Source organism: Poecilia formosa, unplaced genomic scaffold (genome assembly GCF_000485575.1).
Source record: "Poecilia formosa unplaced genomic scaffold, Poecilia_formosa-5.1.2 Scaffold89, whole genome shotgun sequence".
In the NCBI taxonomy this organism is placed as follows: domain Eukaryota; kingdom Metazoa; phylum Chordata; class Actinopteri; order Cyprinodontiformes; family Poeciliidae; genus Poecilia; species Poecilia formosa.
This window is the reverse complement of record NW_006800028.1, coordinates 1442863-1468322: the sequence shown is the minus strand read 5'-3', so window position 1 is coordinate 1468322 and position 25460 is coordinate 1442863. Positions and strand designations below refer to the sequence as shown.

The window sequence follows — 25460 nt, the reverse complement described above, 5'->3', positions numbered from 1 at the left end:
CAACATATTTCTTTTGATTGATATGCCAACTAAGGAAAGTTCTAGCGATTCAATTATGTCCAAAGCCTTACCAGTGAAATGTTGTAATCAACTGTATCAAAAGGTTCTCAGGGTTCTATAATGCATTTTCTCTGCTTCAAAAACCTTCAACAATGCTCTTTCTGTAATACAATTAGAACTAAAATCTAATGTTATGCCATCCTTCTCTTTATAGAGTGAAACCAGGAGTATGACAAGTTGATATTAGCTGATTGATTAGTCAGGCTCATGTAGTCAGAAAGCAGTTTGTAGCTTACTAAGTAGCTTACTAAGTTTAGTTTTAAAACCCAGTGGCTTTACTTTGAGAAGCTGCTTCAGACACTCCTGCAGTAGCCACACCAGGATTGTCCATGTCTTTCAGGACCAGAAACGGTTCCACAGAACAAAATTAATTTTTCCTTTAAATGAGAAAGGAGGCAATTAATCTTCTTTCAGACACTTCACCAGCAGTGACCACTTACAGGCAGCGGAAGAGGTAGCATTGTGTTGCTCTGTGCTCCAGGTAACCAAAGAAATTTCATGCCAGTAGGCACTTTCTCTCACATTTCAATTAAAAGACTTTAAACTGTAGGAATGACATGACAGAAAATTTTTGTGGTTTCATGACTTGGCATATCTTCATACAAGAAATCATATAAAGCTGCCATTGATTCTCCAAATCGGAATTTCTATGAGTTTTTTCCACCTTCCTTTCTCCGCGTCTGCATTACTGATCCAGAGTGTCTCCTTCTCTGGTGTGTTAATTGCCGGAGCAGGAGACAAATCTGACCTTTTCAGTGTAATCATCCCTTTGGCTCCATTAAGATCTACACCTCAGACCCAATCACCTGCACACACACACACACTAAAACTCAAGCACAGCTCAGTAAAACACCACACGTACACACACACCACCGGAGGTTAATCACAAAGTGGAAGTAGCTTGAGCCAGAGACACGATAATCAGTCTGTTCCCTCTGGACATTCCCACTGTCTCCTCAGCTCCAATGCAAAAGGCCTGTACAGCCTCTAAAAACAACAAGAAAAAGCGCAGAGAAATATCTCATACTGTCTATATTCTTTTCTACTTAACAGTGGTTTGGCATTGCACATGGGTTGTAAAGCAAACTCCACACATGACGAGAAATCTGCGGCTAATGAATCACGACGACAGTGACTTGCGGTGTTCATTTTCGGATGATAAAATCACTAAGCGAGGATTACATGCACGCTCGTTGTGTATGTTGGCAGGTGTCAGGCATGCTGAACGGTGCTGTGCGAAGCAAAGACGGGAAATGGTGATGCACAGCCGTCCTCCAACAAAAACATTCAAGGCCCATTACAGCCCCAACTGGTAAGAGACAAATGGATTTCTGCCATGATCTCCGACTCCGTCAAAAGTTATTTGGTTGAAGGAGAAAAAGATGCTTCTCCTGTGGAAAGATCAAGAACAGATGGACCGACTGAGTTCAGAGGAGAAAGAGGACAAGGACGGGTCGTCTTCTGGCATTCTGGGTAAGACCAGTGACATGGACGGAATTAGACTTCCACTCACGACACCACACACACTGCGAGTGATTAGATTTACTGCCAGATGAGCACACATGCATTGCTGCATCAACACACACACCATCTGAAAACAGAAACACACACACGTCCCATCAATTACGAAAGAGGCATCCAGTGATCAGTGAAAGCTGAGTTCTGGCTATTAGTCGAGACAGCATGTTACAGATGGTGCGGCTCACACCCTTAACTCAACCGACCTTCTCCGTATTCTGTCTTCTTTAAGAGAGAGGGTGGCATAATTAATAACTGGTATCATTCCAATAAAGCCATTAGTGGTCACTACATTTGTGAATTCGTGCACACTTTCTCTCTCACGGTTTGTTTCACTTTGCATCCCTCCGTCTCTTCCTCTTTCTGTGATTGATGAACACAGAAAGAAGTAGACCACATGAGAGCTTTTACACACATACAATCTATAAAAAAAAGGAAAATAGGTCTGCTACAACAAGGTAGACCAAGGTTACACAAAAAACATGGCCCAGCCTCAAAATCCATTCATTTAGCTTTGAACAATGACTCCTGTCTTGAGCAGTGTGAGCCCATAACATTGGTAAAAGTGATCAAAGTAAAGAAAGAATTAAAAGTCTCTACACTTCTACATAAATTTTAATTTATATGCCAATAACTTACTGAGACTTTGAGTTTTAATGATTTAATGTTGATGAAAAAAGATTTTAAAAGCAATATACAACACTTTGCTAATTTATAAATGCCCTGTATAATTTGTTCTCAGTATAAATACAGCAGGTCTTTAAAGGCTTCAGGAAGGAAGACAGTCAACACCCCAGGGATAAAGCTGTGGAGAAGTTTAAAACAGGGTTAGGTGATACAATATTGTCCCAAATTTTAACTTCTGATTGACCACAGTTCAGTTTGAGAAAGAAAAAGCATAAGGCACAACTACAAGCATACCAAGACCTGGCTGTCCACCAAAACTTTAAACTGGGCAAGAAGAGCAAAAATTTAAAAAGACCAATGATCGACGATCGTCTGCTTTATGGAAGAGTGATGATAAAGTCACAGCTGAAGGTAAACAATATGATATCCTGTTTGCATTTGTAACAAGGCGTATAAGATGCACAACAGTGGAAGAGGGCACTTGGAACAGATGAGACCAAAACTGAACCTTTGGCCTCCAAGGAAAACAGTATGCATGGATAGAAACTAATGGTGAACATCATCCTGACCGGACCAACTCTATGGTCAGGTGAAACTTATAGGTGGCATATTCATGCTGTGGGCACTAGGGAAAGTGGCCAGAGTCCATGGGAAAATGCAGGACTATCTTGGTAGAAAACGTGTGTGAAGTTGGAAATAACACCACTACACCAGAACAACACCAAACACATCAAATATCTAAAGACACTTGATGTCAACAGAGTCTTCATCCAGTCTGACAGAGTTTGGGCTATTCTGCAAAAAGAATTTGCAGACATATCAGGTTGATATGTAAAACTGGTGGAGACAAACTATAAATATTATAGAAATACAAAATGACGCTTGTACTTTGGTCATCATATATAATTCTAATAAAGTGCATTAAGGTTTGTGGTTTCAATGTAACAAAATGTGAAAAAACTTTAAGAAGCATGAAAACTTTTACAAGAGTCTATATCCAAATCTACTTAATCTTACTTAACCACCACTATTATTAGAGGAAAATACATTTCTGTGGCATCCAGGAAGCATGGGAGGTTAAGAAAATACCACAGCTGCCAAATTTAATGCTGGCCAGAGATCTTAACCGCATGCCAAACCCACAGGCTGCACATAAGAAGTGGACAGGAAGGCTGAGCTGGAAAGTTAAACCTATCTGCCAAAAACAGATCACTCTGAGGCCTGATATTTGGTTAATTATGGAAATATTTTAATGCTTTCAGAAGGACCCCCAGGACACCGAGCACAGGAAGTGAATGTTGATAGAGACATGATAATGAGTTGGAAAAGGAACTACTCTGCACATCATAGGGAACTCTTGACAGCAGATATGTTCCTAAGGGGTGGGATCCATTTATTGTCAAAGATATTTTGGATTTCCTATTCCTTTGGCCTGAATTTATGACATTTCTGTCCAATATACAGCAATGTCAGAATTAAATATGTAGGGTTTTATTTTCTTTGGCCTTTTGAAATGCTGACCTCTTTTTTCGCTCTACTTTAAACTGTCAAAGGTGGTTCAAGTGGTACAGTAAACAAGTGGTTGTTTCCCTCTCTGTTGGATTCCAGTGGGTTAAACGTATTGATTTTGTTGAGTCAAAGTATTAATAGCAGGACTGTACCCATACAATCTGCCCTGACAGTAGACCAAGCAATTATTCATGTATAATTCCCTTTCCTTCAATGCTCCAGTTGTGGTGGAGGACAGCCCCACTCTGAAGTTACGCAATGAGATGAATATATAGAGAATGTGTGAAAAAAAAAAAAAGAAGCAAAATTCAGACAGGAACTCTTTAAGCAGTACAAACGGTGTTCTTTTCCCGTTGAGCAAAAAATCCATAATATTATAATGTATTCAAAATCACTCTTGCTACACATACTGACAAAACCACTGCACCTGCGTACTGTAAAGCAGAGCTAAAACAAAGCCACATCTATATGCTGATTTTTCATTTTCTCCCTGTTCCCACTTCCCCTGCGGATGTGGAGTAGTAGCATATGCTCTGTAATGACTCAGTGCGGCGCAGCTTTTAGGGGTAAATTGATGTCAGTGACATTGTTGTAAGTTTGCATAAAACTGTCGGAGAAGGATGAAGTTTTGTTGGCATGTTTAAGGGCAAAGCAACACTCTTTAGATCCTCAAAACAAAGCTAACCCTTTTGGCAATCCTACACTAGCATGACAGATTTACAGCTGAGACCATATATTTACATACAATGTCGACAAAGTCAAAGGAGAGAAACATTTTGAGGGTTTTTTTTTTATTACTTTCTTAAAATTCAGAAGATTATGTGAACTAAAACTGACATACATGATTTTAAGAAATTTTGGAAAGCCCCGATGATGGGGCTATGACGTTGTCAGCTTATGTTAGAGTAATTCAGACCATTTGAGTTAAACATATGTACACCTGTGGATGTAATTTGTAGCAACACGGCAAAAGCACTGCTTCTGAGAGAGACATTTTAGATATATGTAAAGAAATCTGGCAAAATGTCAGGAAGAGAATTGTGGACCTTCACACGAATGGCTCATGCTGATATATATAGGTATACCAGAACCCTAAAGGTGACACATTGATCTGCTAAAGCAATTATATGCAAGCATAAAAAGCATGGCCAATAATTATTTAGTCACTCAGGAACTTAAGGTGTGTGGCAAAAAGTTGAGCATTATCATGAAAAGTGGTAATAACTGCTTGAATTTCATAAGCCTCTCTGTGAAATAACCAAAAAATTCCACACAAGGAGACAAAATCACTGAATCCCATCAGCTGAACGGAGAAATAAAATTATTCCTTGGTACAGAGTCAGCACAACCACTAACGCCTCCGAGTTGAGCAACATCAAAATGCAATTTAATATCAGCCGTTTTAGAATCTGGTGCAGCCTGGTAAAACCTAAATAAATAATAAAATAAAAACGTGCACAGCATCTTATGGCAACCGTTTTTCTGGAGGGGTTTGAATCAATATAAAGACATTTCTGAATTTCACATTTCATGGACATCCTTGGGCCAGATGAAAGGAGTTTATTTCATGCTCAAAGATGGAGGCCACAGTTCTGATTGGAAGCCAATTTCATTTAGGGTTAAGTCGTTGGTTTGTGGACCTGCGCCTGCTTGACGTGACAGATCAAGGTTAGGCGCCAACCAGCAAATCGCCACGGGCCACACCAGAGAGTACCCACAGCCACGTCAACAGATGATGCACCAAGCTTTAATCTGAAACTGATCAACTTGAGGGCTGCACAGGAGGAAGCAACAGCTTGAGTTTGTTAACACTTTAAATTGTTGGAAGTGGGAGACGATGACGACTCCCCCGGTTTCAGCTCAAACCAGACGCATTTGTCAAACTCTGGACACAGGGTGATCTTTTCATTAAGGGAATATCTGTGCCCTGACATTTACAACACCCGTTAAAATGAAGATGTATTACATATTTCACAAGGTGGCAAGGAAAGCATCCATCTCTCCGCCTCGCCATCTCTCCCCCCTCTGTCTCCCATCTCCCATCTCTTCTGCTCATGAAGTGTTGTACAGTTAGTGGCATATTAATTTAAAGCGCACTGCATTAGCCTATCCTGGATGAATATGCTAATGAACAATTTTGAGGCTTGATGAAGTATTTTTATGAGAGGCTGTAAAAGTATTTTTGGGAAATTCACTGTCAGGTTCAATTGCTTAAAGTGACTAGCCTCACAGAACCATATTTCACTTTGCCATAATAAAAGGGAAGCAGAGAAGGGCTGATGTAAAAACTGAGCAAGATTTAAGTGGCAGGTTTTATGGGCCACAGTTTTGTTAAATTAAGTTATCAGTGACACTGTTTTTAATCAAACATAAACAAAGTGATTCCAACAGCTCTGTTCTTAAGTTAACAATTGACTCTCATTCACGTCGGTTTGATGCTTTATGTTGCCATAAGATGCCACAGCATCTTATGGCAATCTCCATCTTTGAGCATCATGCTCAAAGATGGAGGCCACATCTTTGAGCATGACACTCCCAACTACTTGGGAGTTTGACCAACCAAACTCCCAAGTAGGTTTTGGCCTTTTTAATATTTATATTTACAAATTCCAAATCACCTTTTAGGGACTTCTTATAGTAGGCGCTTTTTAATGCATTCTTCTAATGCGTATGTAATGATTATACAGCAACATTATACTGCACCAACACCTGCAGTAAAAATGCAAAGTAAATAGTTAATGAACACTAAAAAAGAAATTATTCCCAAATGACTTACAGATGGATACAACACTCTTAGAACAGCTACATGTTTAATAAACTCAAGCATACAATCAGACTTGTTCAGGGAAAAATTTCGACCTGTCCTGAAGATGTGATTATCAGAGAGGAGAATATTGTTCCATCCAAACAGATTACTATGTAGTAAATAAAAAAAACTGTGTGTATTTATGTTAATTTTACCAACTAGAGCTTGCAGCAGATAAAAATAAAAAAAAATTACAGCAGAGCAAAAACAAATTTTTACTGCAGAAAAGTTCTGCCCAGTTTTATGGCCTATCCATTTATGGGGAAAAAACTGCTGGCCTCCCATTGTCCACAGACAGATTTTAATGGAAAGCTGAGTGGAAGGAAAAAGTGTGACAGAGACAGTCTTCTGAAATTGCAGAACCAAAGCTCAATCAAGAGGTTTAGAGAGCTTCAGAAGGTATGAAGTGTGGATGAAGTCAGTGCTTCCAGAGGAAGATTAGAGCTGTGTGAATTTTTTACAGTGCTGGTGTCGGTCTGCTGCTCTTTACTTTGCCCAAAGTCAACATTTTAGAGCGCTTTGTTTCCCTCTACTAAAACAAAACTATATTAAAGGATGAAAATGGGGATATAAAATGATAAGCATGATAAGCATGTTCATAATGGAGGGTAGTTTAAAATAAGAAAGTTCAGATAAGAAAACACCTCTTATCTGAACTAAATGAAGAATTAAGATGATTTTCAATTAAATGTAATTTAAATCATTTTGTAGAATATTATGTAATGTAATGTAATGTAATTTTATTTATATAGCACATTTTCAGCAACAAGGCAATTCAAAGTGCTTTCCCCAACTTATAAGGTTTATAATATGGGCTTTGCTTTTGGTTTGCTGTTTTTAGATGCTCATATTAAAAACAGTATTTACTAGCAGCTCCTTTTAAATCTCATATGCTGTAATGTTATTTAAGAAAAAAAAAAAAAACAAGTCCAATTTGCCCGTTCTGAGTTGCCAAGATCAAATGAGCTCTGGTAAAATACAGGCAACTGTGTGGCTGTTTTGTTTATGATGCAGGTCAAACAATGAAAAAGATCCGAAGAAGTGGAGGTGGAGTAACCGATCAATATCCATTGAAAGCATTTACAAGTTTATGACACAACAAAACACAGCGCATGTATCGCAGACAGGTTTTACAACTGTCTATAAAAAAGTTAAGACAGAAAAAGCAGAGAGAGCACAAAGAAACTGCAAAAATATATTGATAACACCGAGCTTCAGTGTGGAAACTGCTGTTTCTTCTGTATATTTCTATAATCATCATGCATGGCTATTGTCTTTGGTTAGTTATACTTTGCTTGATCCAGAACATAACCTTAGACATTAGTATAGCGACTTAGGAACCCTGCAGTCTTATGTTCTTGGAATATTTTTGCTGACAGTTAATGACTGTAATGGTGCTGGTAAAACAGCGTATGGCTTTATAAAATGTATTGCTTCCTCCCTGTCATCTCTCAGGAGTGTTACCAATTTGGTCACAAATGCATCCTAATTTCTTAAAGGTGCACAAAAAACAATCTGTGGTCTCATCAGCGCAAAACTGTCATTCGAAGAAAACAATAAAGAAGTCAGCTTTCTGTGGTTCAACAGCAGACATCCATCAGGCCCATATCCTGGTCTAAACCAATCAGAGAAGGTGAAGGCCAGGAATCAACCTCTGATTGGCTGTGGTCCAACTGTTCGTGTTACACTAAGTGTCATGGTTTCATAAAATTCACTTCAAGCTTCATTTCCTGAAATGAGTAAGACAATACTCAATTATTTCATGATAGATATTTTTAGCTGTAATTCTAAATCAGCATCGGATCAGATAAACATGGTAAAACATATAGGAAATGTTTCAATAGAACAATGATTCTCAGCGCACTAACAGTCCAATCAGATTCAGATGAAGGCTATGACATTTCCTAATGAGTTGTTTTGGAGGGTTTGCTGCTGGTAGTAAATGTACAAACTTAAAACATAATATATATGAAACTGTTACACATTTCTTGCTGTGGAGGAACAAAGCCAGAACTCAACTGAATCAACTGGGTTTTCTCAGAAAAGATTTTACAATTTGACTTAATAAACTGACCTTGCATTATAAAGAATGTCTGCAATGTATGTTTTTGCTATTACTTTAAATTAAACGGAAATGTATTATTTATGTTCATGAATTGGATTAATTTGCCGATTAATGTGCAGTGACAATACATTTGTAGCAAACTGCCACAATATAAAACTGAATGAAATTAAATGGGTAAAAAATATCAGTAAGCCAATTTCAACATAGCAGTTGACTGACAAAAACACTTTCAAAAAAAGGAAAAAGTTTACAATATGAATAGTTAAATCTTGACATCTACTGATATCTTCAATAAATGATTGAAAATAAGATTTTTTTTTTTCCACATTCACAAACAGAGCAGGCTTTTTTAACAAAACAGTGAATATTCAATTCTATATAATACTCGTTGCTCATTGTGTTTGCTAAACCGGTAATGTGGCAGAAGCCTTAAGATGAGAAGCTCTGCACAGAGCAAGCTCCTTTGTCATGTCTTTCTCCTGACACAAGGAACCATAACATCTTCCAATTAAAGAGAGGAGCCAATGATAAATGAGTAAGGACAAAGACGGGTCGACGAGTCTAGAAAGCACCGAGAAAGTGGAGATTTTAAGACTCATCCTGTGCCCATTTTTAACGCTCCCTCCCCTCCATGCCGTCAGCACTTATTCCTCTATGAAAGCCTCTGATCGAAGGGAGATTTGCATGATTGCATTTTCCATACCTTGCATTAATAGTGCAGCAGGGATGAATAGCTAATGGCCTATCACATTTAAGTAGCCATCTCAAATAGCCATCATATTACAGCTCCCTCAATTTACAAATGAAACAGCTCTTTCTCTCTCGCTGTCTCTCTGAATCATCTTCTCCAAATAGACACCTGGTCCAGTCAGGTTTTCGAAATATCTTCAAATCTAAAATTTGGGTTAATATGAGAGTGTGATGTTGCACTCTAACCTGGTAAAATACCATCAAAAGTAAATTGCATTGTGTTTATTAACATGGAAAATGTCCCGACAGACTACAATGATATAGTAGTTGAAATATCTGTAAACTCTGTTTTACCAGTAATTTTAAGTGCTTAGATTACGTACACTGTAGCATCTTGTTGGCTCTTCCTTTATTTTATATATTTAAAAAAGTGTAACCGGTTTATCCAGACAAAAATACAAATACTCAGAGCTGATGGCCTCAGGTATTAACTATCAATAATGGAGACTGATTTCCTTTCCCTGAGTGAACAGTTTGAATCCTTACACCAAAGGGAGCAAAAGAAAAACGAAAACCAGATTTTTTGGGAGATTTATTTTCTCTTTACTACATTTTAAACAACAGACATGTACAACTGCAACAGGCAGAAGGGTTTTATAAATAAATGATAAAGTGTATCTATTTATTTATTTTTTTCAGCATATATTATTAACTGTAATGGGAATCAAAGTGGTACTAGCTGAGGCCAATTCTCAAACAATTTAAAAATCCTAATAAGTTCAGGGACCTTTTAGGGCAGAGCTTCCAAAAGCATTGTAAGTGAATCCCTACTTTATTCATTAGCATCTTGTACTTTTTTTTCTGATAAATATAGTAAAACTCATGACTGGATTTATAGAAAATAATAAGTATGAAGAAAGGCAAAATGGTTTAAAGGCTACAGAATGAATAAAAATAATGTGAAAGGGGGCTCAGAAAACTTTATTTTTAACTGTTATTATTAGGATTATTTTCGCTGTCAGAAAGGCTGGATAGGTCCTTTGAGGAAGAATCCAATTTAGAAAATTTTACTGCCTGTGCAAGAGTCAAAGACTAAATGTATTTTGTGCTTTTTGCTTTGCTGTACTATTATATTTGTGTGTATGCGTGTGCGTGTGCACGCGTGTGTGTGTGTCTCAGCAAATGCTTGAATTGTTTTCCCATTTTGCTAACCATGGGGCACGAAACCTCATACCGCAAGGTCACAGAGACCACAGTCTATTCATATTTTTACTCTCCTCGGGTTATGGCAAGCTCCTGCTCTAACCCCTTCACACCACCACAACCCTTTTTACTGCCTCCCACTAGACAACAGTTTCCGTAATCATCTGAATCTGCTGCCAACAGATTTCCCACCAGACTTTACAACCTTATTGAAGATTAAGACGATCGGAAAGGGAGATACTCCCAATATACACACGTTACCAAAGGGCTGCAGCTTCACATTGAAATACACTTACAAAATTCTTGCGTATAGCGGCTTGACTATATGGACATTTTTTTTATTAGTGGCTGGTTTATTGGTGCTCTGACAGGACTTTGGAGCAAAGAACAGTTCAGGCAGTCACAGCCTGGACAAAAGAAAAGATGACGTCAAGGTGGTAAGGATGGAGCGAGGAAAGGACAAATCGATTGAGGGAAGGAATTGTGGACCCAGTAAATGGGGGAGGATGAATGAGAAGAGGGGAGAAAACAAGTAAAAAAAAAAAAAGAATGTAAGTCAAGGGGTGAGAATGTATAAGCCAGAGCAAATAGTTATTACCAGTCTCTGAAGGGTGGCGGCGTGAGCTGAATAGACTGGGACTTGAAAACCACTGTTACCGACGGAGATAGGGGACTGCTTCACAGCCTTGCAATCTGACAAAGGCTTAGTACATAATGGAAGCAGACCTCCGACAGCAAAAAGAAAAGAGAAAACACACACACACACACACACAGGAGCTTCAGCACACTTTAAGAGCTGAAGATCAGATAAGTCCAAATCCTCTTCAAATCCAACAAAGTAAATGTTTAAAAGTCAAAGGTGTTTATCACTTATAGATTGTAAAATGTGAACTTTAATGTGAGACGCTGAACACACCTGCCGACCCTGGAATATTAAGGGAGATGACAGCAGTCTCATTTGTGTGCTGCCTGACAGTTCAGACAAAAACTGGTTTTATGCCAAAGTTATGACCAGACCTCTCTGAAAGGTTGACAAAACTGAAAAAAGTTCATTAATTAACTGAAAAATTACTGGAATTTCAACAACAAATGGCTCTTACTGAATCATCTTTTTGAGTACAGACCCATCTATAAAAGGTGATCTCAGACAGTCGAAATTAACCACTCGACAAAACAAGAATATCATTTCAGCCTAAAAAGGTCTTCAGCAAAGACTCCACGAAGGTACACCGTCTGCTTTGGATTTCATGTTTACCTCACTGACACAAGGGGCTCGACTGAAATGAGGATAAGTTTCCAGAAAAGAGGCAACTTTCCAGGAGTTCCTGAACTCGCGTTCTGGAAACCTGAAAGCCTGTATTTCTTTAACAAATAATTAAACTTTTCTCATTAAAAAGGGACATTTGCCTGGTCTCAGTAAACAATGCAGCAGGATATTGAGTTCAAGATCTCGTTGAAAGACTAGATAAAAGCAGAATGTATTAGCCACCATAATTATCAGCACTTCTTGTAAATAATAAACATAGCCATTATGCCTGTAGCACAACCTCCCACTGCATAAATTAAATAGGCTGTCGAAAAGAGGAACATTTTACATGAAGAATTCACTGTAACTTAGTAAATAAGAAATGTCACAACTGCTGGCAAAACACTCTTAATACTCCTCCTTTTGGCAACAGAAGCGCACCTATAGGAGAATCTTCTCCTATAACAGTTGATAGCACTGGAGCATAGAGAGCAAGAACACTATGACCATTTCTCTTTGCATATCACTGTAGATCAGGAGTTTCCAAAGTGCAGCCCGTGGCTCATTTGCAGCAATTGTGATGATTTTGTGCAACCTCAACTGCAACTCAATCTTGATCAAATTTGATCTGCCGGAACATCAGATCAATTGGTGCAAAAAAAAAAAAAAAAAGTGATACGTTTCACAAAACACATTTTTCTTTTCAAAATATACAGTTTTTGTGGCTGTGTTGCCCAAGTGGCAAAACATTTGGACACCACCGCTCCAGATCGTCAAAAGTCATTTCATTTTCTTCAGGTTACCCCCTGGGTTTTATACAGGATTTAAGTTTGGAGACTAATGGCAAAAAAAACAAACAGATTTTGTGTCTGGTGAAGCATTTCAGTTTATATTTTCTAGTATTAAACAATTAAATTAAAGGTACATTTACTTTAGAACATTTTGGGGGATCGACACATTTGGAAGGTGCCACAGGTGAGAAAAAGACCAATTAATAGACTATTTGTCCCAAAGAGCATCTGCTATAAACCAGGTGAGCAACAGAAGCAAGTAATAACTCCAATTTACTTTGTTATTGAAGTCCCACCACAGAGCACTGCTTAAAATACCAATTTAAAAAAGCAAATCAGCCACACAGTAAAAAGCTTCACCCCTAGAGACATATATCCCACCAAACAAATCAGAGCAGACACTGAGTCCCCTTCATCTATTTAGTATGCTGTGATACCCTCACTTTCTTTTCTTCTTATTTGGTAGAAAATGCCTTTCTTCTGTTTCTCCACACCTTAAAAAACCTTTAGTAATTTTCTTAATCTAAGCCCGATTTTGAACATTTGCATAAAAATGTTCACTTTGGAGACTTCCGAAACAGAATGCTCCCTTTAATACGCAATTACTCCCATGAATAGCAGCGGCTAATTACAAAGGTGTCAGACAAACAGGTAGCAGAGCAGAGGGAGGCCTCCGACACAATGGCCGAGGTGCCGGTCCGTCACATGGGACGGTGCGGCTCAATGGAAAGCAGTAAATTCATTACGGCAGGCTTCATTACACCCTGCTCCTTGGGCCCTGAGTCGTGTTCTCCCCTTTGCTCTCATTTGTGGGGCGGGCGGATGTGCTGTGGGTAAGAAGGAGGCAGATCACACAAATCAGAGCAACATGGGGAGCGGGGGCAATGCTCAGGGAGGGAAGGCAAGGAGGGAAGTGGGGACAGGAAGGAAAGAGGGGAAGCACAGCTACACAAGAAAAGAATAAAGGACTATTATAGAAAGAGGTAGTGAGGTGGAACAAGGCCATGAAGACATGTGCTCATTTGATGATAAAGAAATGAGTATATAATAGAATATGTCTTTTGTTTTATTCAAAAAGACAAAAATTAAAAATTAAAAATTACAGTTCTGCTCCTCAAATGGAGGTTAAACGCCAGGTTTCCAGCATGGTGCAACAAGGGCAGCCAAGCCCCGTGGTCTCTTTACCATTTAGATCACACTGGCCGTTTTCTGACCCCACAGTATAGATTACCATAATAAGCCAGAGCCCCTGCTGTGTGCCACCTGTAAGCCAAACATATTCACAAAACAAAGTCGGACACAGCAATCTGGACCAGAAAAACAGAAACGCTTCCACAAACCCGAAACCAATTTGGCTTGCTAAAAAGGAGAATTACTCATACACTGAACTTTTTACATCTGCATAACTGTGTCAGACTCAATTTAATATCCCATTTGCACCATTTTGTGCCCAATTTAACCAAGCGTTTCTTAGGAGGACAATTAAGTGCACAATGAACAAAAACTCTTGAGGAAGGAAGGTAAAGAACTGAGCTCTACAAGTAATTTGTAAAGCTGACGAATTAAATAGAAGAATTTTGCCCTCTCCTCTGAAGAACATCGGAGAGCCTCCATAGAGGTGCTGCCAACTACAGACCACTGCTTTGGTTTCTGGCCGGCAGAGGACTTCATGAGAACATTTGTGCATGATTACATTACATAGCTGGTTATTGTGAGTGACTTGGATCACTGTAAATGACCCAGACACTCAGCTGCTGAGTGAACACATACGCACCGCAACAATGCAGGAGCGTATCTGGGCAGAGAAGAGGCAGTGGCGCTCCCTGGGCAAGAGCACAAAATAAAACAAAGGGCAAATTTGGATGACAAATATTTACATAGAAATGCCAACAATGTTTTGGCGTCAGTCAATTTAATTTATAGGTACAAAATTATAAAGGTTCTTAAAAATAAAATGGGAGTAGAAAATAAAATGACCTTCACTCCCCAACAAGCTGGAACATGCACAGGGGTGGGGAATATAATATCATCTTAAAGACGCTCAGCCAGAAGACATCTTGCATTAAAAATGAACTACTCTGCTTTTCTTCTGCATCTCTGATGCAATTCTTCTCCATGTCTGGCAGAGAGTATCAAATGAAACCAATAATCTTAGTGTTGCACTTCAATAAATTTGGTTAACATAGATTTTTAGCGACATTTCAGTGTCAGATTAATGACTCATAAAAGATGACTCCACACAGACATTTGGTTCAACAGCTGTAAGATGCCCAGGTTTCCCTAGTAATGAATTTCGATGAGTCACAGTGGAATTTGTCAGAAAATATTTTTTTATATCTTTCAAGAAAAAAAGAAAAAAAGCAACAAAAAAAAAAAAGCAAAAAAAAAAGCATCAAATCAGTAATATTTTTGTTCTTGTTAGCACAGAACACTGCTTAACCAGGAAATCTTTTCTGTACACTGTGGTGTAAAACAGAACACAGTCTATGTTCTTTCATTTCTCAATGCTTGCCAGTTTATCTTTATTAAAACCTTTTGATTTGCAGAAATACTGGCACTCTAATCACACAACTCACATTCTGAAGAGCGGCCAAGAGAAAATGGCCACATAGTCCAGAGAAACAAAAAAGTCATGGATTCAAGTTTTTTAAAAACTTTACTCAACATACAAAAGTGTCATTTGAAAGAGAAATGCTACATGTACCAAAATGTGTGACATTTGAGAAAATAGATAAAGATCTATTTTTTCCTTAAAATGTGATTTGCATCCCTACTAGAAATATATACACAAATAAAAGGTTGGATTTGGATTTTATTTCAGGGAGTGCAGGCAGAGAAGTGCAACTTGACTTCGGATCTGTGCCTGAACACAACAGCAGCAGTCCATAAGCTCCAGCTGCTTGCCTTCATTGTGTGTCTGTGCCGTGCCACAAACGTTTCTCCGTCTCCGATACTTATCAAGGCACCCAAGTCTGACGACGCCTTTACTCAAAATTAATAACCACGGCAGCATGTTTATCACAGCACACTTTCACAAGCAACCTGCCAGAAACAATCGCCCCCGTCTTTGTGCGCATGACAGAAAGGAAGAATAAACAGAGAGGGTAGCCGAAGTGTGAAAGAGAGGCAGAGCAAAGAGTCTAAAATCTGAAATGAAAGGTGTAACCGAGAAAGAGATGAAGAGTAAATATGCTGCATGCATACAGGTTCATCTGCCGTGCCTAATCACTCTGTCTCCATTAGTCCTCAAGGTTTTTATTCCCGGACCTTTTCTTCACATCGTGTTTGACAACTGGGCAACACTGGTTCTACTTGTGTATTCACTCTGCTAAGCAGGACTCTGATCTTTGCTGACAGCCAATCTGCTCCAACACAGCAAGCCTGAGTAAATAAAAGAAAAGCCCGGGTTGCTAATTTACAAATCATACAAATACAGTGAGGAGTCGGGAGCTCAAATTCCCAGCCGGAAGAGAATAAAAGAAAACCTTGTTCTGTGCAGGATGTGTGAAAATACAGGCAGAGAGAAAAGAAAAGTGACAAGCACAAGAGAAGGCTCCACAGCAGCCCTCCTCAAATCAGGACAGACAGGTGGTAAAGAAACAAGACAAGGACAAATGTCTCATTCAGGCTACGCTGACATTTTCCGTGACATTTTGAGACAAATCTGACAAAAACCCAAAGAGAAGGAGATAACCTGAAATAGTTTGTGAGAGGAAATGTGAGTGTAGTACCAAGCTGAGGCTTTGAAATCAGATGTAAACCCTTCAAATAATCTCATGTTTGAGATTTACCACATATATTATATACGTTTCAAAAAGATTAGCTGCGTCTGATCAAGGAGAAATATCACTAGCCCTAACCCGGGGCCTTTATCAGTTCTTACGTGCAACTATAACCCTAACTGTAAGCTTTTAGAAGGTGCTAACTCATGAAACTAAGGTTGTTGTTTTTTTCTTTGCACACGCATGATCAGAAAGGGAGTTTGTTGCTTCAGAGCTGTGCCAGGAATTCAGTGGTGTCAAGAACCTGGAGAAATATATTGTAAAGATGATTCTTAAAAGGACATTTACATTAGGATGTGACTGTTTCCATTTTGTAATTCAAATAGACTAAACAGAGGAGGCTCAGCACCAGATGTTGAAGCCATCAGTAAGAGTGGCTCCAACATGCTGCTGAAACTATTCAACCTGAATCTCAAAGGTGGGTGGAAATAATGAAGGGTGGGTGGAATTACTAAACTCTGATTGAACAAATTAGACAGCTTATTAAATGACATAGTTTCAAACAGCGGTGGGGGATGTGACAGTTTCAGATTGTAAAATATTACAACTTGTTGATCTCCCAAAGCAGAGACAGTGATATCTTTTGTAAAAGAAATCCTGCCAGTTGTTATTGTGCAGCATTGTTTTGCATCAGTTTTATAGTCCCTTTAGCTGTAAATATGACCATTTTTAATATATGATAGGAGTGCAGCTTCTCTAAATGTTGTCACCAAAGAAGTGCAACAGCAGGCAGCCAGTAGGCTTCCTGATCGGATGACCAGACCACCATAACAGCCACCTGTATTCAGAATCTAGTTCTTTTGACTGTGATGTACATCTCATAACCATAAGTCAGAGTTGGAACATAGACTGTTGAGGTACAAAAGTCAGTGATGTATTTATTTAGGTCAGGAAATAATTATGGACGAATGCACCATCGTAATTTGTTGACGTAAAAAATAAAGTATAAAACTGAGACTGACAGTTAATTCATTACCTTTTCCTGTCTGGAACTGGTCCTCGTTTCTGAGTATGTACTTCGTACCTTGATTCTTCTTATAAATATAAGTGAAGGAACCAGCTGACTCACATCTCCTTAATTAAGCAAATGTGCAAATTTTTTTGAAAACTTAACAAGACAAACAGGAAAATCTAGAGCATTGCTTCTTGGCTCTGCTCTTTCTGCACCACAAAACACTTGGGGCAGCTCCAGCATTTGTACACGTAACCCAAATTTGTCTATCCATCTACCACACTCACTTGTGCCCATCGCACTAAGATAGCTAAACTCTTTGCTTGAAGCAGAGACCGCTTCCCAACTGGGAGGGAGCAGTAAACATATATCCTGTTGAGAACCATCGCCATAAATTTAGAGGGAATTATTTTCATCCCAGCCCTTTCACAGTTGGCTGCAAACCACCTCAGTGCATGCTGAAGATCCAGGCCTGAAAATGCCAACAAAAATACACTATTTGCAAAGATGAGACCACGGTGTTCCCAAACCAGACACCTTCCTCTCACAACTATGCCTGCAGGTGCCGTTTGCAACTTTTACAAATAGAATCTAGAACAAGGATTTGCCCCAGCAGAGTCTACCCACAGTAATCGAGAATGCAGACACAGATTTTACTTCAGTTATAAAAGGACCGGAAAGCTTTACAGAGGATTTCCGGCACCCCATACTCCTGCGGCAGAAGCCCACAAAATGCCTTGGGAGCAAAAGTCTCCTCCCGACCCATAAAACACAAGTAGCCCGACAACCAAACCTTTCCAGGGAGCCTGAGAAGTGTGAGCCTTCAATAATGAAACACTCTCAGTTCCCCTTTGATAATTAAGTACTTTAAGTCTTGGTTAAGAAATGTCAAGTGTAATTGACACAAGTAGGGAAAATTGTACAAAACAGGATTAAAAGATTGACACAAATATCCTGTTATCTTTGTTTCTTTACAGGCTTTACACCTTAATATTGAGGAATTCTGATATCTTGATTTTAATTTACCAGAGGGGGAAAAAAATCACTATGTTTGTGTTATTTATCTCGTACTACCATTTGTATGTAGTGTAAGTTTGACATGGTAGTAATGTTCATAAAAACAATAAAAACATGCAAAACAAATATACTGAAAGTAAATGGGACCTGTTATTTCATGTCAACTCTATACTCGGATGCAAATCCACGAGTCATTGTTAGAAGTAAATATAGGAGGACTTCAACTGTTGGACATACATTTTAACATTTCTAAAGTCATATTTTAAGATTGTAATCATAGCAACGACTTCTATTTATTGCCCAATCATTTACAGGTAGCAAAACAGAACAAAGAGGGTGTTTACAGTCACACTGTTCTTTTGTAATGGGAGTTAATGGAAGCAATATGTAAAACATAAAATACTGACTGACAATAACGTCACCATTTCACTTTGGTGTCACTTGAACTCCAACTCGATAATAACGTCAAACAAGAAATCATTTTTACTGAACTGACGCACCTTTAAATATTATAAAACATACCATTCAAATGTTGACATATAAAAAGTGATCGGTTTGAGCAAAGAAGAGAAACAAATGATCATTTGACACATCATTGATCACACTGATTTATCACATAAGCATCTGATTTGGAGGTTTAACACTTCTGCGGGCATTGTGACAACTGCCAGTTGGCTGGAGCAGAGGCTATTTGGAAAGCATTTCCAGTGCAAACACCTGCGAATGTGAAAATGTTTCTGGAATGGCTTGCTTCTGGGAGAATACTTCCCCAATTATTTCCTCCTTTATAAGCTTCCCCAAGTCATGGGGGAGAGCGTTTCTGTAATCCTTCATCTAGCCTGATTTCCGTAGGCGGGGACAAAAATGTAAAACAGCCAATTTGAGCGCTGATTTGTGATGCTCGTCCAGTAAGTGATGGAGATATGCAGCAAATGTTGGCCTCGAGTAAAATGCAAAGGAGGTAAAATGGATGAATATTGATTTTCCCTTGTTTGAATGAAGCTGGCAGAAAGACAGATGAATAAACAGGGGAAGGGAGGAAGTGGGGTGAGACCGTCTGAGTTGTTGGGAAACACCCAGCCTCCAACAATAGAGGCCTCATAAAATAAAATGACTCACTTAATCCATGAATTTGGTTTCAGGAAATACTGCAAGGCAAACTGACCAAAGCCTGCACACAAACCCACATATAATCAGAGAGAGAATGGACATAAATCTTTTCCCTACTCCTCTCAAACATGTTCAGCTTTCACATCTTTGCTTAAAAATTGTCATTTTGACTTTACTGGGGAGCAACAGACCAATCAGCTACGTCTGATCAAAATACTTGAAAATGTTGTACATCAGCAGATGGGTGTGTATTTATTTTAAAGTCACACATTATTTGACAGGTTTTAGAACTACGCAGAGTACAGAAAAAGGTAACCAAGGGTTTCAAAAAACATTTTTTCTAACAGCTAACAGGCATAAAACTCAGTCTTTGCTGTATTTCTAAGACCTGAGGTGAATTGGAGTAATGAAAGAAGACAGAAGACACAGAAGTAAGTGTAAGCCAGAGAGACTGACCCAGTGATGTAGCCACAGACCAGCCAACCCGATTAACCAGAAGCTGTGTCCGATCATGTGCACAAACAAGTTTGATCCACTCGTTCATAATTTGGTTGGACTTTTGTTCAGCAAAATCTTATTTAATCTTTAGGAAGATAGTGTTTCAGACTGATTTTGAACTCCAAATGAGGAACAGCTGAACATCCAATCGCCTTCCATCCTCCTCTCGGCAGACAGCACTAGTATGATCTGCTTGTCTGGTATCTGATCAGGACGAGAGAGACACGACCAAGAGTCCTGACAGAACACAAAGCAGAAGCCCATGGTTTTCCATGATGATGTTTGAGAAAATTTAATGTTTGTTGCTTGTTGGTTGTTTTATGTTTTTTATAATTTAAAACATCCCAAATGGTGTGCTGCCAAAAAGTGACTTACCAATAAGCTTAAGTTAAAACAGGATTGTTAAAGACAGAGATAATGTCTAACTAGAGCTCTGGATTCCTCAGTCTGCTGCCATCAAAATGTCACTTGACAGATAAAGCAGGGCGGTTTTAGGGGAATGCAATTTATCTTTAAAAACCACACAAAAAAATATAGTTTTTATTTAAAAAAAAAAAAAAAGAACAGAAGTTGCACATATATTTTCTAAAAAAAAAAACCTTTGAGATAATTACTGATTTGCATTTAAATCTGGGAGTTTTTGGCTGATAAAGTTGACTTGGGTTGAGTACACATACGAACAAAGACATTATGTTTGACCAAGGAGTCAAACACAATCTGGGCCTCTTCACTTTCACCTACATCCACTTAAGAGTTTTTTAAAGCCTCCCAACTTGTTTCAATCTTAATCTGGATTGCAACAAATTATAATAGTATGATGGTATATTGTCACTTTGCACAAGGAAAGGTCTTTAGATGGACACAGCAGGAAAGATTCCAAACACTTCAGGGTAAAGTGGAGAAAACTATTCAACTTTGTTTCAGTGAGTTTCTGAACAGTCAACACAGACCTTTGGTCTCCCATTACCCTCTGCTCATGAATCGCTCCCCATTTTCCGAACAATATGAGATTTGAAAAACACAATCCCACTTTGGAGTCTCATCATCTCTGGAAGAAGACACAGAGAAATAACAGCACCATCACTGCCCACCTGCAGAACAGCGCTTCTTCTCTCCCCAAGAAATGACGGTGACCAAAAAAATTGGGCGTCCCACTGCCACCAGCATACCCATCGGACTGTGACGATAGGAAGTTGGTGTTTGATCATTATGTCTCGCTTTCATACTTTGGGATGCTGCTTTCTGCTGTTGTTGAGACAATGGTTGCCCTCAGAGGACACCACGTTTATTTATTTATTTCACTGTTTAAATAAGGGGTGAAGGAAAGGGGAAGAAATGGCTGATGTGCTTTACCTCCCACCGAGCTCTATATCTTCAATAGCTTCTAGTTGGGGGACAAATTGGTCTTGGAAATAAGGGGTCATTTCCTCTGCCTGTTTACCTGTTCGCAGCACACTGCCATCAGTTTGAAACAGACACAGGCTGACCCAGCTCTACCCTCTGAGAGCTAATGTGAACCAGGGTTGAGTCATTCTCGTCTTCACTGACAACAAGCAAGCAGCTTGAGTGTGTATGTGTGTGTCGATTGTGTGTGTGTGTTGGTTACAAACAGTAGTGACCCTGATGAACTCGTGACCTTTTAAACTTTGAGGCAAATAAACCAGTTTCGAGTGTCTCGTCATCTCTCTTTGGGAGACACACTGACAGTTTGCACATCACTAAAAGACCTTCAAGGAAATTCCATCTGTGACGTCTTGAACGTTTTGGTGAAGTTACATCTGTGTCTTTTTCTGTTCTGTACTTTTCCTGATGTCCATTTGAGACCTTGTCAAAGCCCACACAAAGATATTTGAAACCAAATATTGACATATGCAGCATAAAAGGGAAGGAATCGCGCTTTTTTTTCTTGCCCTGCTTTAAACCAGACAGACCGTTTTCTGCTTTAGATCATGACAGAATAACTGAGTGGAAGAAGTTTTAACAAAACTTTGTTGAAAGTTAAAGGTTAAAACACATTTATCCTTAGTATTCTATGGAATTGCCATTAAATATGTATGATTTCAAATGTACGAAGAATAGTTCCACAGGCTTTTAACACCAGTTTATTGGGATTTTGGCCCATTCCTCCTGAAAGAACTGGTGCAACTGAGTCAGGTTTAATGGCTGTTTGATTTTTCAGGTCAGGATACAAACAAGAATGAGATTTGGGCTTTATGACAGTCACTCCAAAACACTGACTTTGGTAAAAAAATTGGCCTTAATCTATTGTGTAACGAACTTTATGGTAGTGTCCATTTAGAAGACCAATTTGCATATTAAGTCCTTGAAAATGTCTTGATAAATTGATTTAATATTTCCGCATAATGTTCTTTTTTTCCTATTCATGTCATCTGTTTCTTTGACAATTCATCATTTCTCTGGGTTCATTTTAAACACATTACTGATACTGAAAATTTTAATATTTTTCATTTAGCAACAACATCCCCACTATGCAATGTCAATACTATATTAATATAGTGTTTTTCTGGGTATAGATTAGATTTTTTGTTGCTATTGTTATTTGCACCTCTTAATTAAATTGTACAAAAAAGTGCCATAAAGGCAACCCAGTAATCAGCTACTACAAAATATGGCCTTTACACTGAAAAAGTAAGTAAATTGATGTAGAGAAAGGAATAAATTTGCTGTGTCTGATAGATTTTTCAAGTCCTCAATAGTTAAAGGGGGTCTTCAGCATTTTGCTTACTTGTGCCAATTTACCCAGAATGCATCATACCCACTGTAAGCTGCCATAACAGTCAACAGAACCTGCACCACACACACCATTTTCAGTTTCATAAATTTTAAAATCCAGGCTGCATTCATCTCCTTGATGACTGCAGTAAATTAAGATTTGAATAAATTAAGGAATCACAGTGGCCTTGAATAAAATAAGATTGAACATAAATGTGCTTTAAATAAAGTTTGAACAGTGAAAAACTGAAAATACAAATTTGTATTTTTTAGAAGTTTTACCAAACTAAGCTTTTTCAAATATTGATAAGGGACATGTAAGGTTTTGCCATAACCTTCCCACCAAACACTGACTGGACATTCAATAATAAATGAAGGATTTCACACAAGCACATGCACACACTCATACACACCCGTTGTTATGCACTGGGTACATCCGATATTGTGTTCACACACCATGGGGCTAAAATGGGAATACAGTCAGCAGCCAAGCCTTAGCTGTAAATCGATAGATTAAATAGAAATGTATGAATAAAACACCAGCTAATAAATAAAAAAGGAGAAGGTTTACTCTTGCTGTGAAGCACGGTGCCGACTCTCTCCCAAAATGAGGGACGAACAAAAAGAAACAAGGAAGAAGGAAGAGCAAAAAGAAAAACAAACCAGAAAAACAAAGACAGACAAAAAATTATTACATGTTTAACAAAGTGAGTGCATTTTTAGTTGATCCATAATTTTTAAGCTATTTTAAGGCATTTTTTCTGTGACAAATACACAAAGTTTTCCATGTTGCACATAAAAGTAGTGAAACTGAAATGTTTGTAAGATTTGCATCCAAATCTCATCCAGTCGTCGTAATTTGTGAATTTAATGAAACATTAATATAATTTGTCTACAAATTTGCAAAAAATGTATTTGATTAGCTACTGCTCCACCACATAGTAATGCTTTTTGTATATCAGTAAGTAGATGGTAGATTACATTATGTGTAGGCTGAATGAGACCATATGCAATTGACTTTAAATGTGAAAGGAACTGGATTAAACTGGATTATTTTGGATAAAACTCAATGAACTAAATTAATTTAAAAGTAAACAGGTTCATATCTAATTGAATATGAATTGTTTGTTTAAAATAAACTGAGTTAACGTAAAGAGTAGAGCTAAGTGAGCTGAACTAAATGAGAGTAATAAATTGAAATGGCATTAAAGAGGATTTCATACAACTGAAAGCATTTGAACAGGACAGAACAAAGCAAAAGGTGGAAATAATTAATAGGCTATTGCAATTTAAGTGACATGCATTGATGCTCTGCATGGAAATAATATATTTAACAAGCAAGATGAACTTGATACTCAAATCAAATAAATATTGTTTAAGGTCTAACCTGGGTGAAAATGGCCAATTTTTTTTTTTACCAAAGTCAGTGTTTTGGAGTGACTGTCATTAAACTTGATTGAAATAAAACATTTAGAACTGATTTAATACAACTGAACAAAGTGAACTGAATAAAAACAAAGGAAAAATACCTAGAGGAGTTCAAATAAATTGAACTAAATCAAAATTGTGTGCAAATGATTTGTAATAAACTAGTGATCTGAAATAACATGAACAGCACCAAGCTGAACTGCATACAATGTTAATTAAACAGAAACAAACTGGAGAAAAAGCAAATGAATGCAATGGGATGAAAATGAACTGAATCACATTGATCTGATTTGTTCAGGACACAAGAGAACTGAACAGGTTTTTAAGAATAGGATGGATTAAAATTATACTGAACAATGAATTAAATTAATCTGGAAGAAATCAAACTGAGGTGAACCGACATTGTTGAGTCCGCTCAGTTACACTGCATCATTAGACCTGAAAATGCACATCACCTACCTGTCATTAATGCTCCAGTTGAGGCACAGGTTTAGGGAGCTGAGCTTCCGACACTTTCTCACCACTTCCATCACCGTCTCGTTGTTCAGTTCTGAGATGTGCCGCAGATCCAGGACACTCAGGTTTTGCAGCTACAAGAGATGATACACAATATTTTATGAGCATTTTATCAAAAAGCATCACAAACCCATCATCAAAAATGATCCTTGATAAACATAAACATCAAACATTAACTAAACAATGGACTTGTCCATCTTTACTTTGATAAGCCTTAGAGAAAAAGCAATAGAAGCAATGCAGCATTTCTGCTGAGCTACATCAGTAGATATGATGCATCTGCAAGAACGAAGCGGATTTTCTTTCTGTGTGCAGGGGAAATGTGTTCTACCACATGCTGCATCAAATACAACAAAACAAATACAGAGCACACACAAACAAGTGTGATAAGTGCTACAAAATTGTTTATCGTTACTGTTTACCATTCTGCACCCGCACGCCTGGTGCAAAGGGTTTGAGCCAAAATGAGCAATCGCTTTTCTTCTTCCTTTCATCCCTTCCACTTCCAATAATCCCACTTCCCAATCTGAATACCTGATAAAAGAAGGTTGAGCTTAACCCCCCAGTTAAAATCTCAACCTTTTGGCACGATGTTCAGCAAGTGTTCCTGCTCACTTAACTATCCAAAGGCTTTTTGAAGAGACAGCGCAGGTGTCCAGATTCAGATACAGACTCATAACTATTCAGGAGAAAGCTGCAAACACACAAATACAAGCTTAAACTCTCTTACACACACACGTACGCACACACACACAAGGGGACGCGAGATAAGAGGGGTATGATATTCAAGAAGCCGCCAGGGAGGCATAAAGGTAAATGTCATGTCCGAGGCTAAAGAGAAAACAAGCTTACAGTTGGTGTTAAGATCACTGAGCCCTGTTGTTGGCTCCATAGGCATGACATATACCG

The 25460-nt window shown here is 38.4% G+C and overlaps 1 protein-coding gene across 1 annotated transcript in view; it reads right to left on the bottom strand.

Moving 5' to 3' along the window:
• fbxl17 (F-box and leucine-rich repeat protein 17) overlaps positions 1–25460 on the bottom strand; it is a 221362-nt gene that overhangs the window by 109191 nt on the left and 86711 nt on the right. The window contains exon 8 of the mRNA XM_016674088.1: positions 24495–24625. Coding sequence (XP_016529574.1) covers positions 24495–24625 — 131 coding nt within the window. The remainder of the gene's footprint in view (positions 1–24494; positions 24626–25460) is intronic.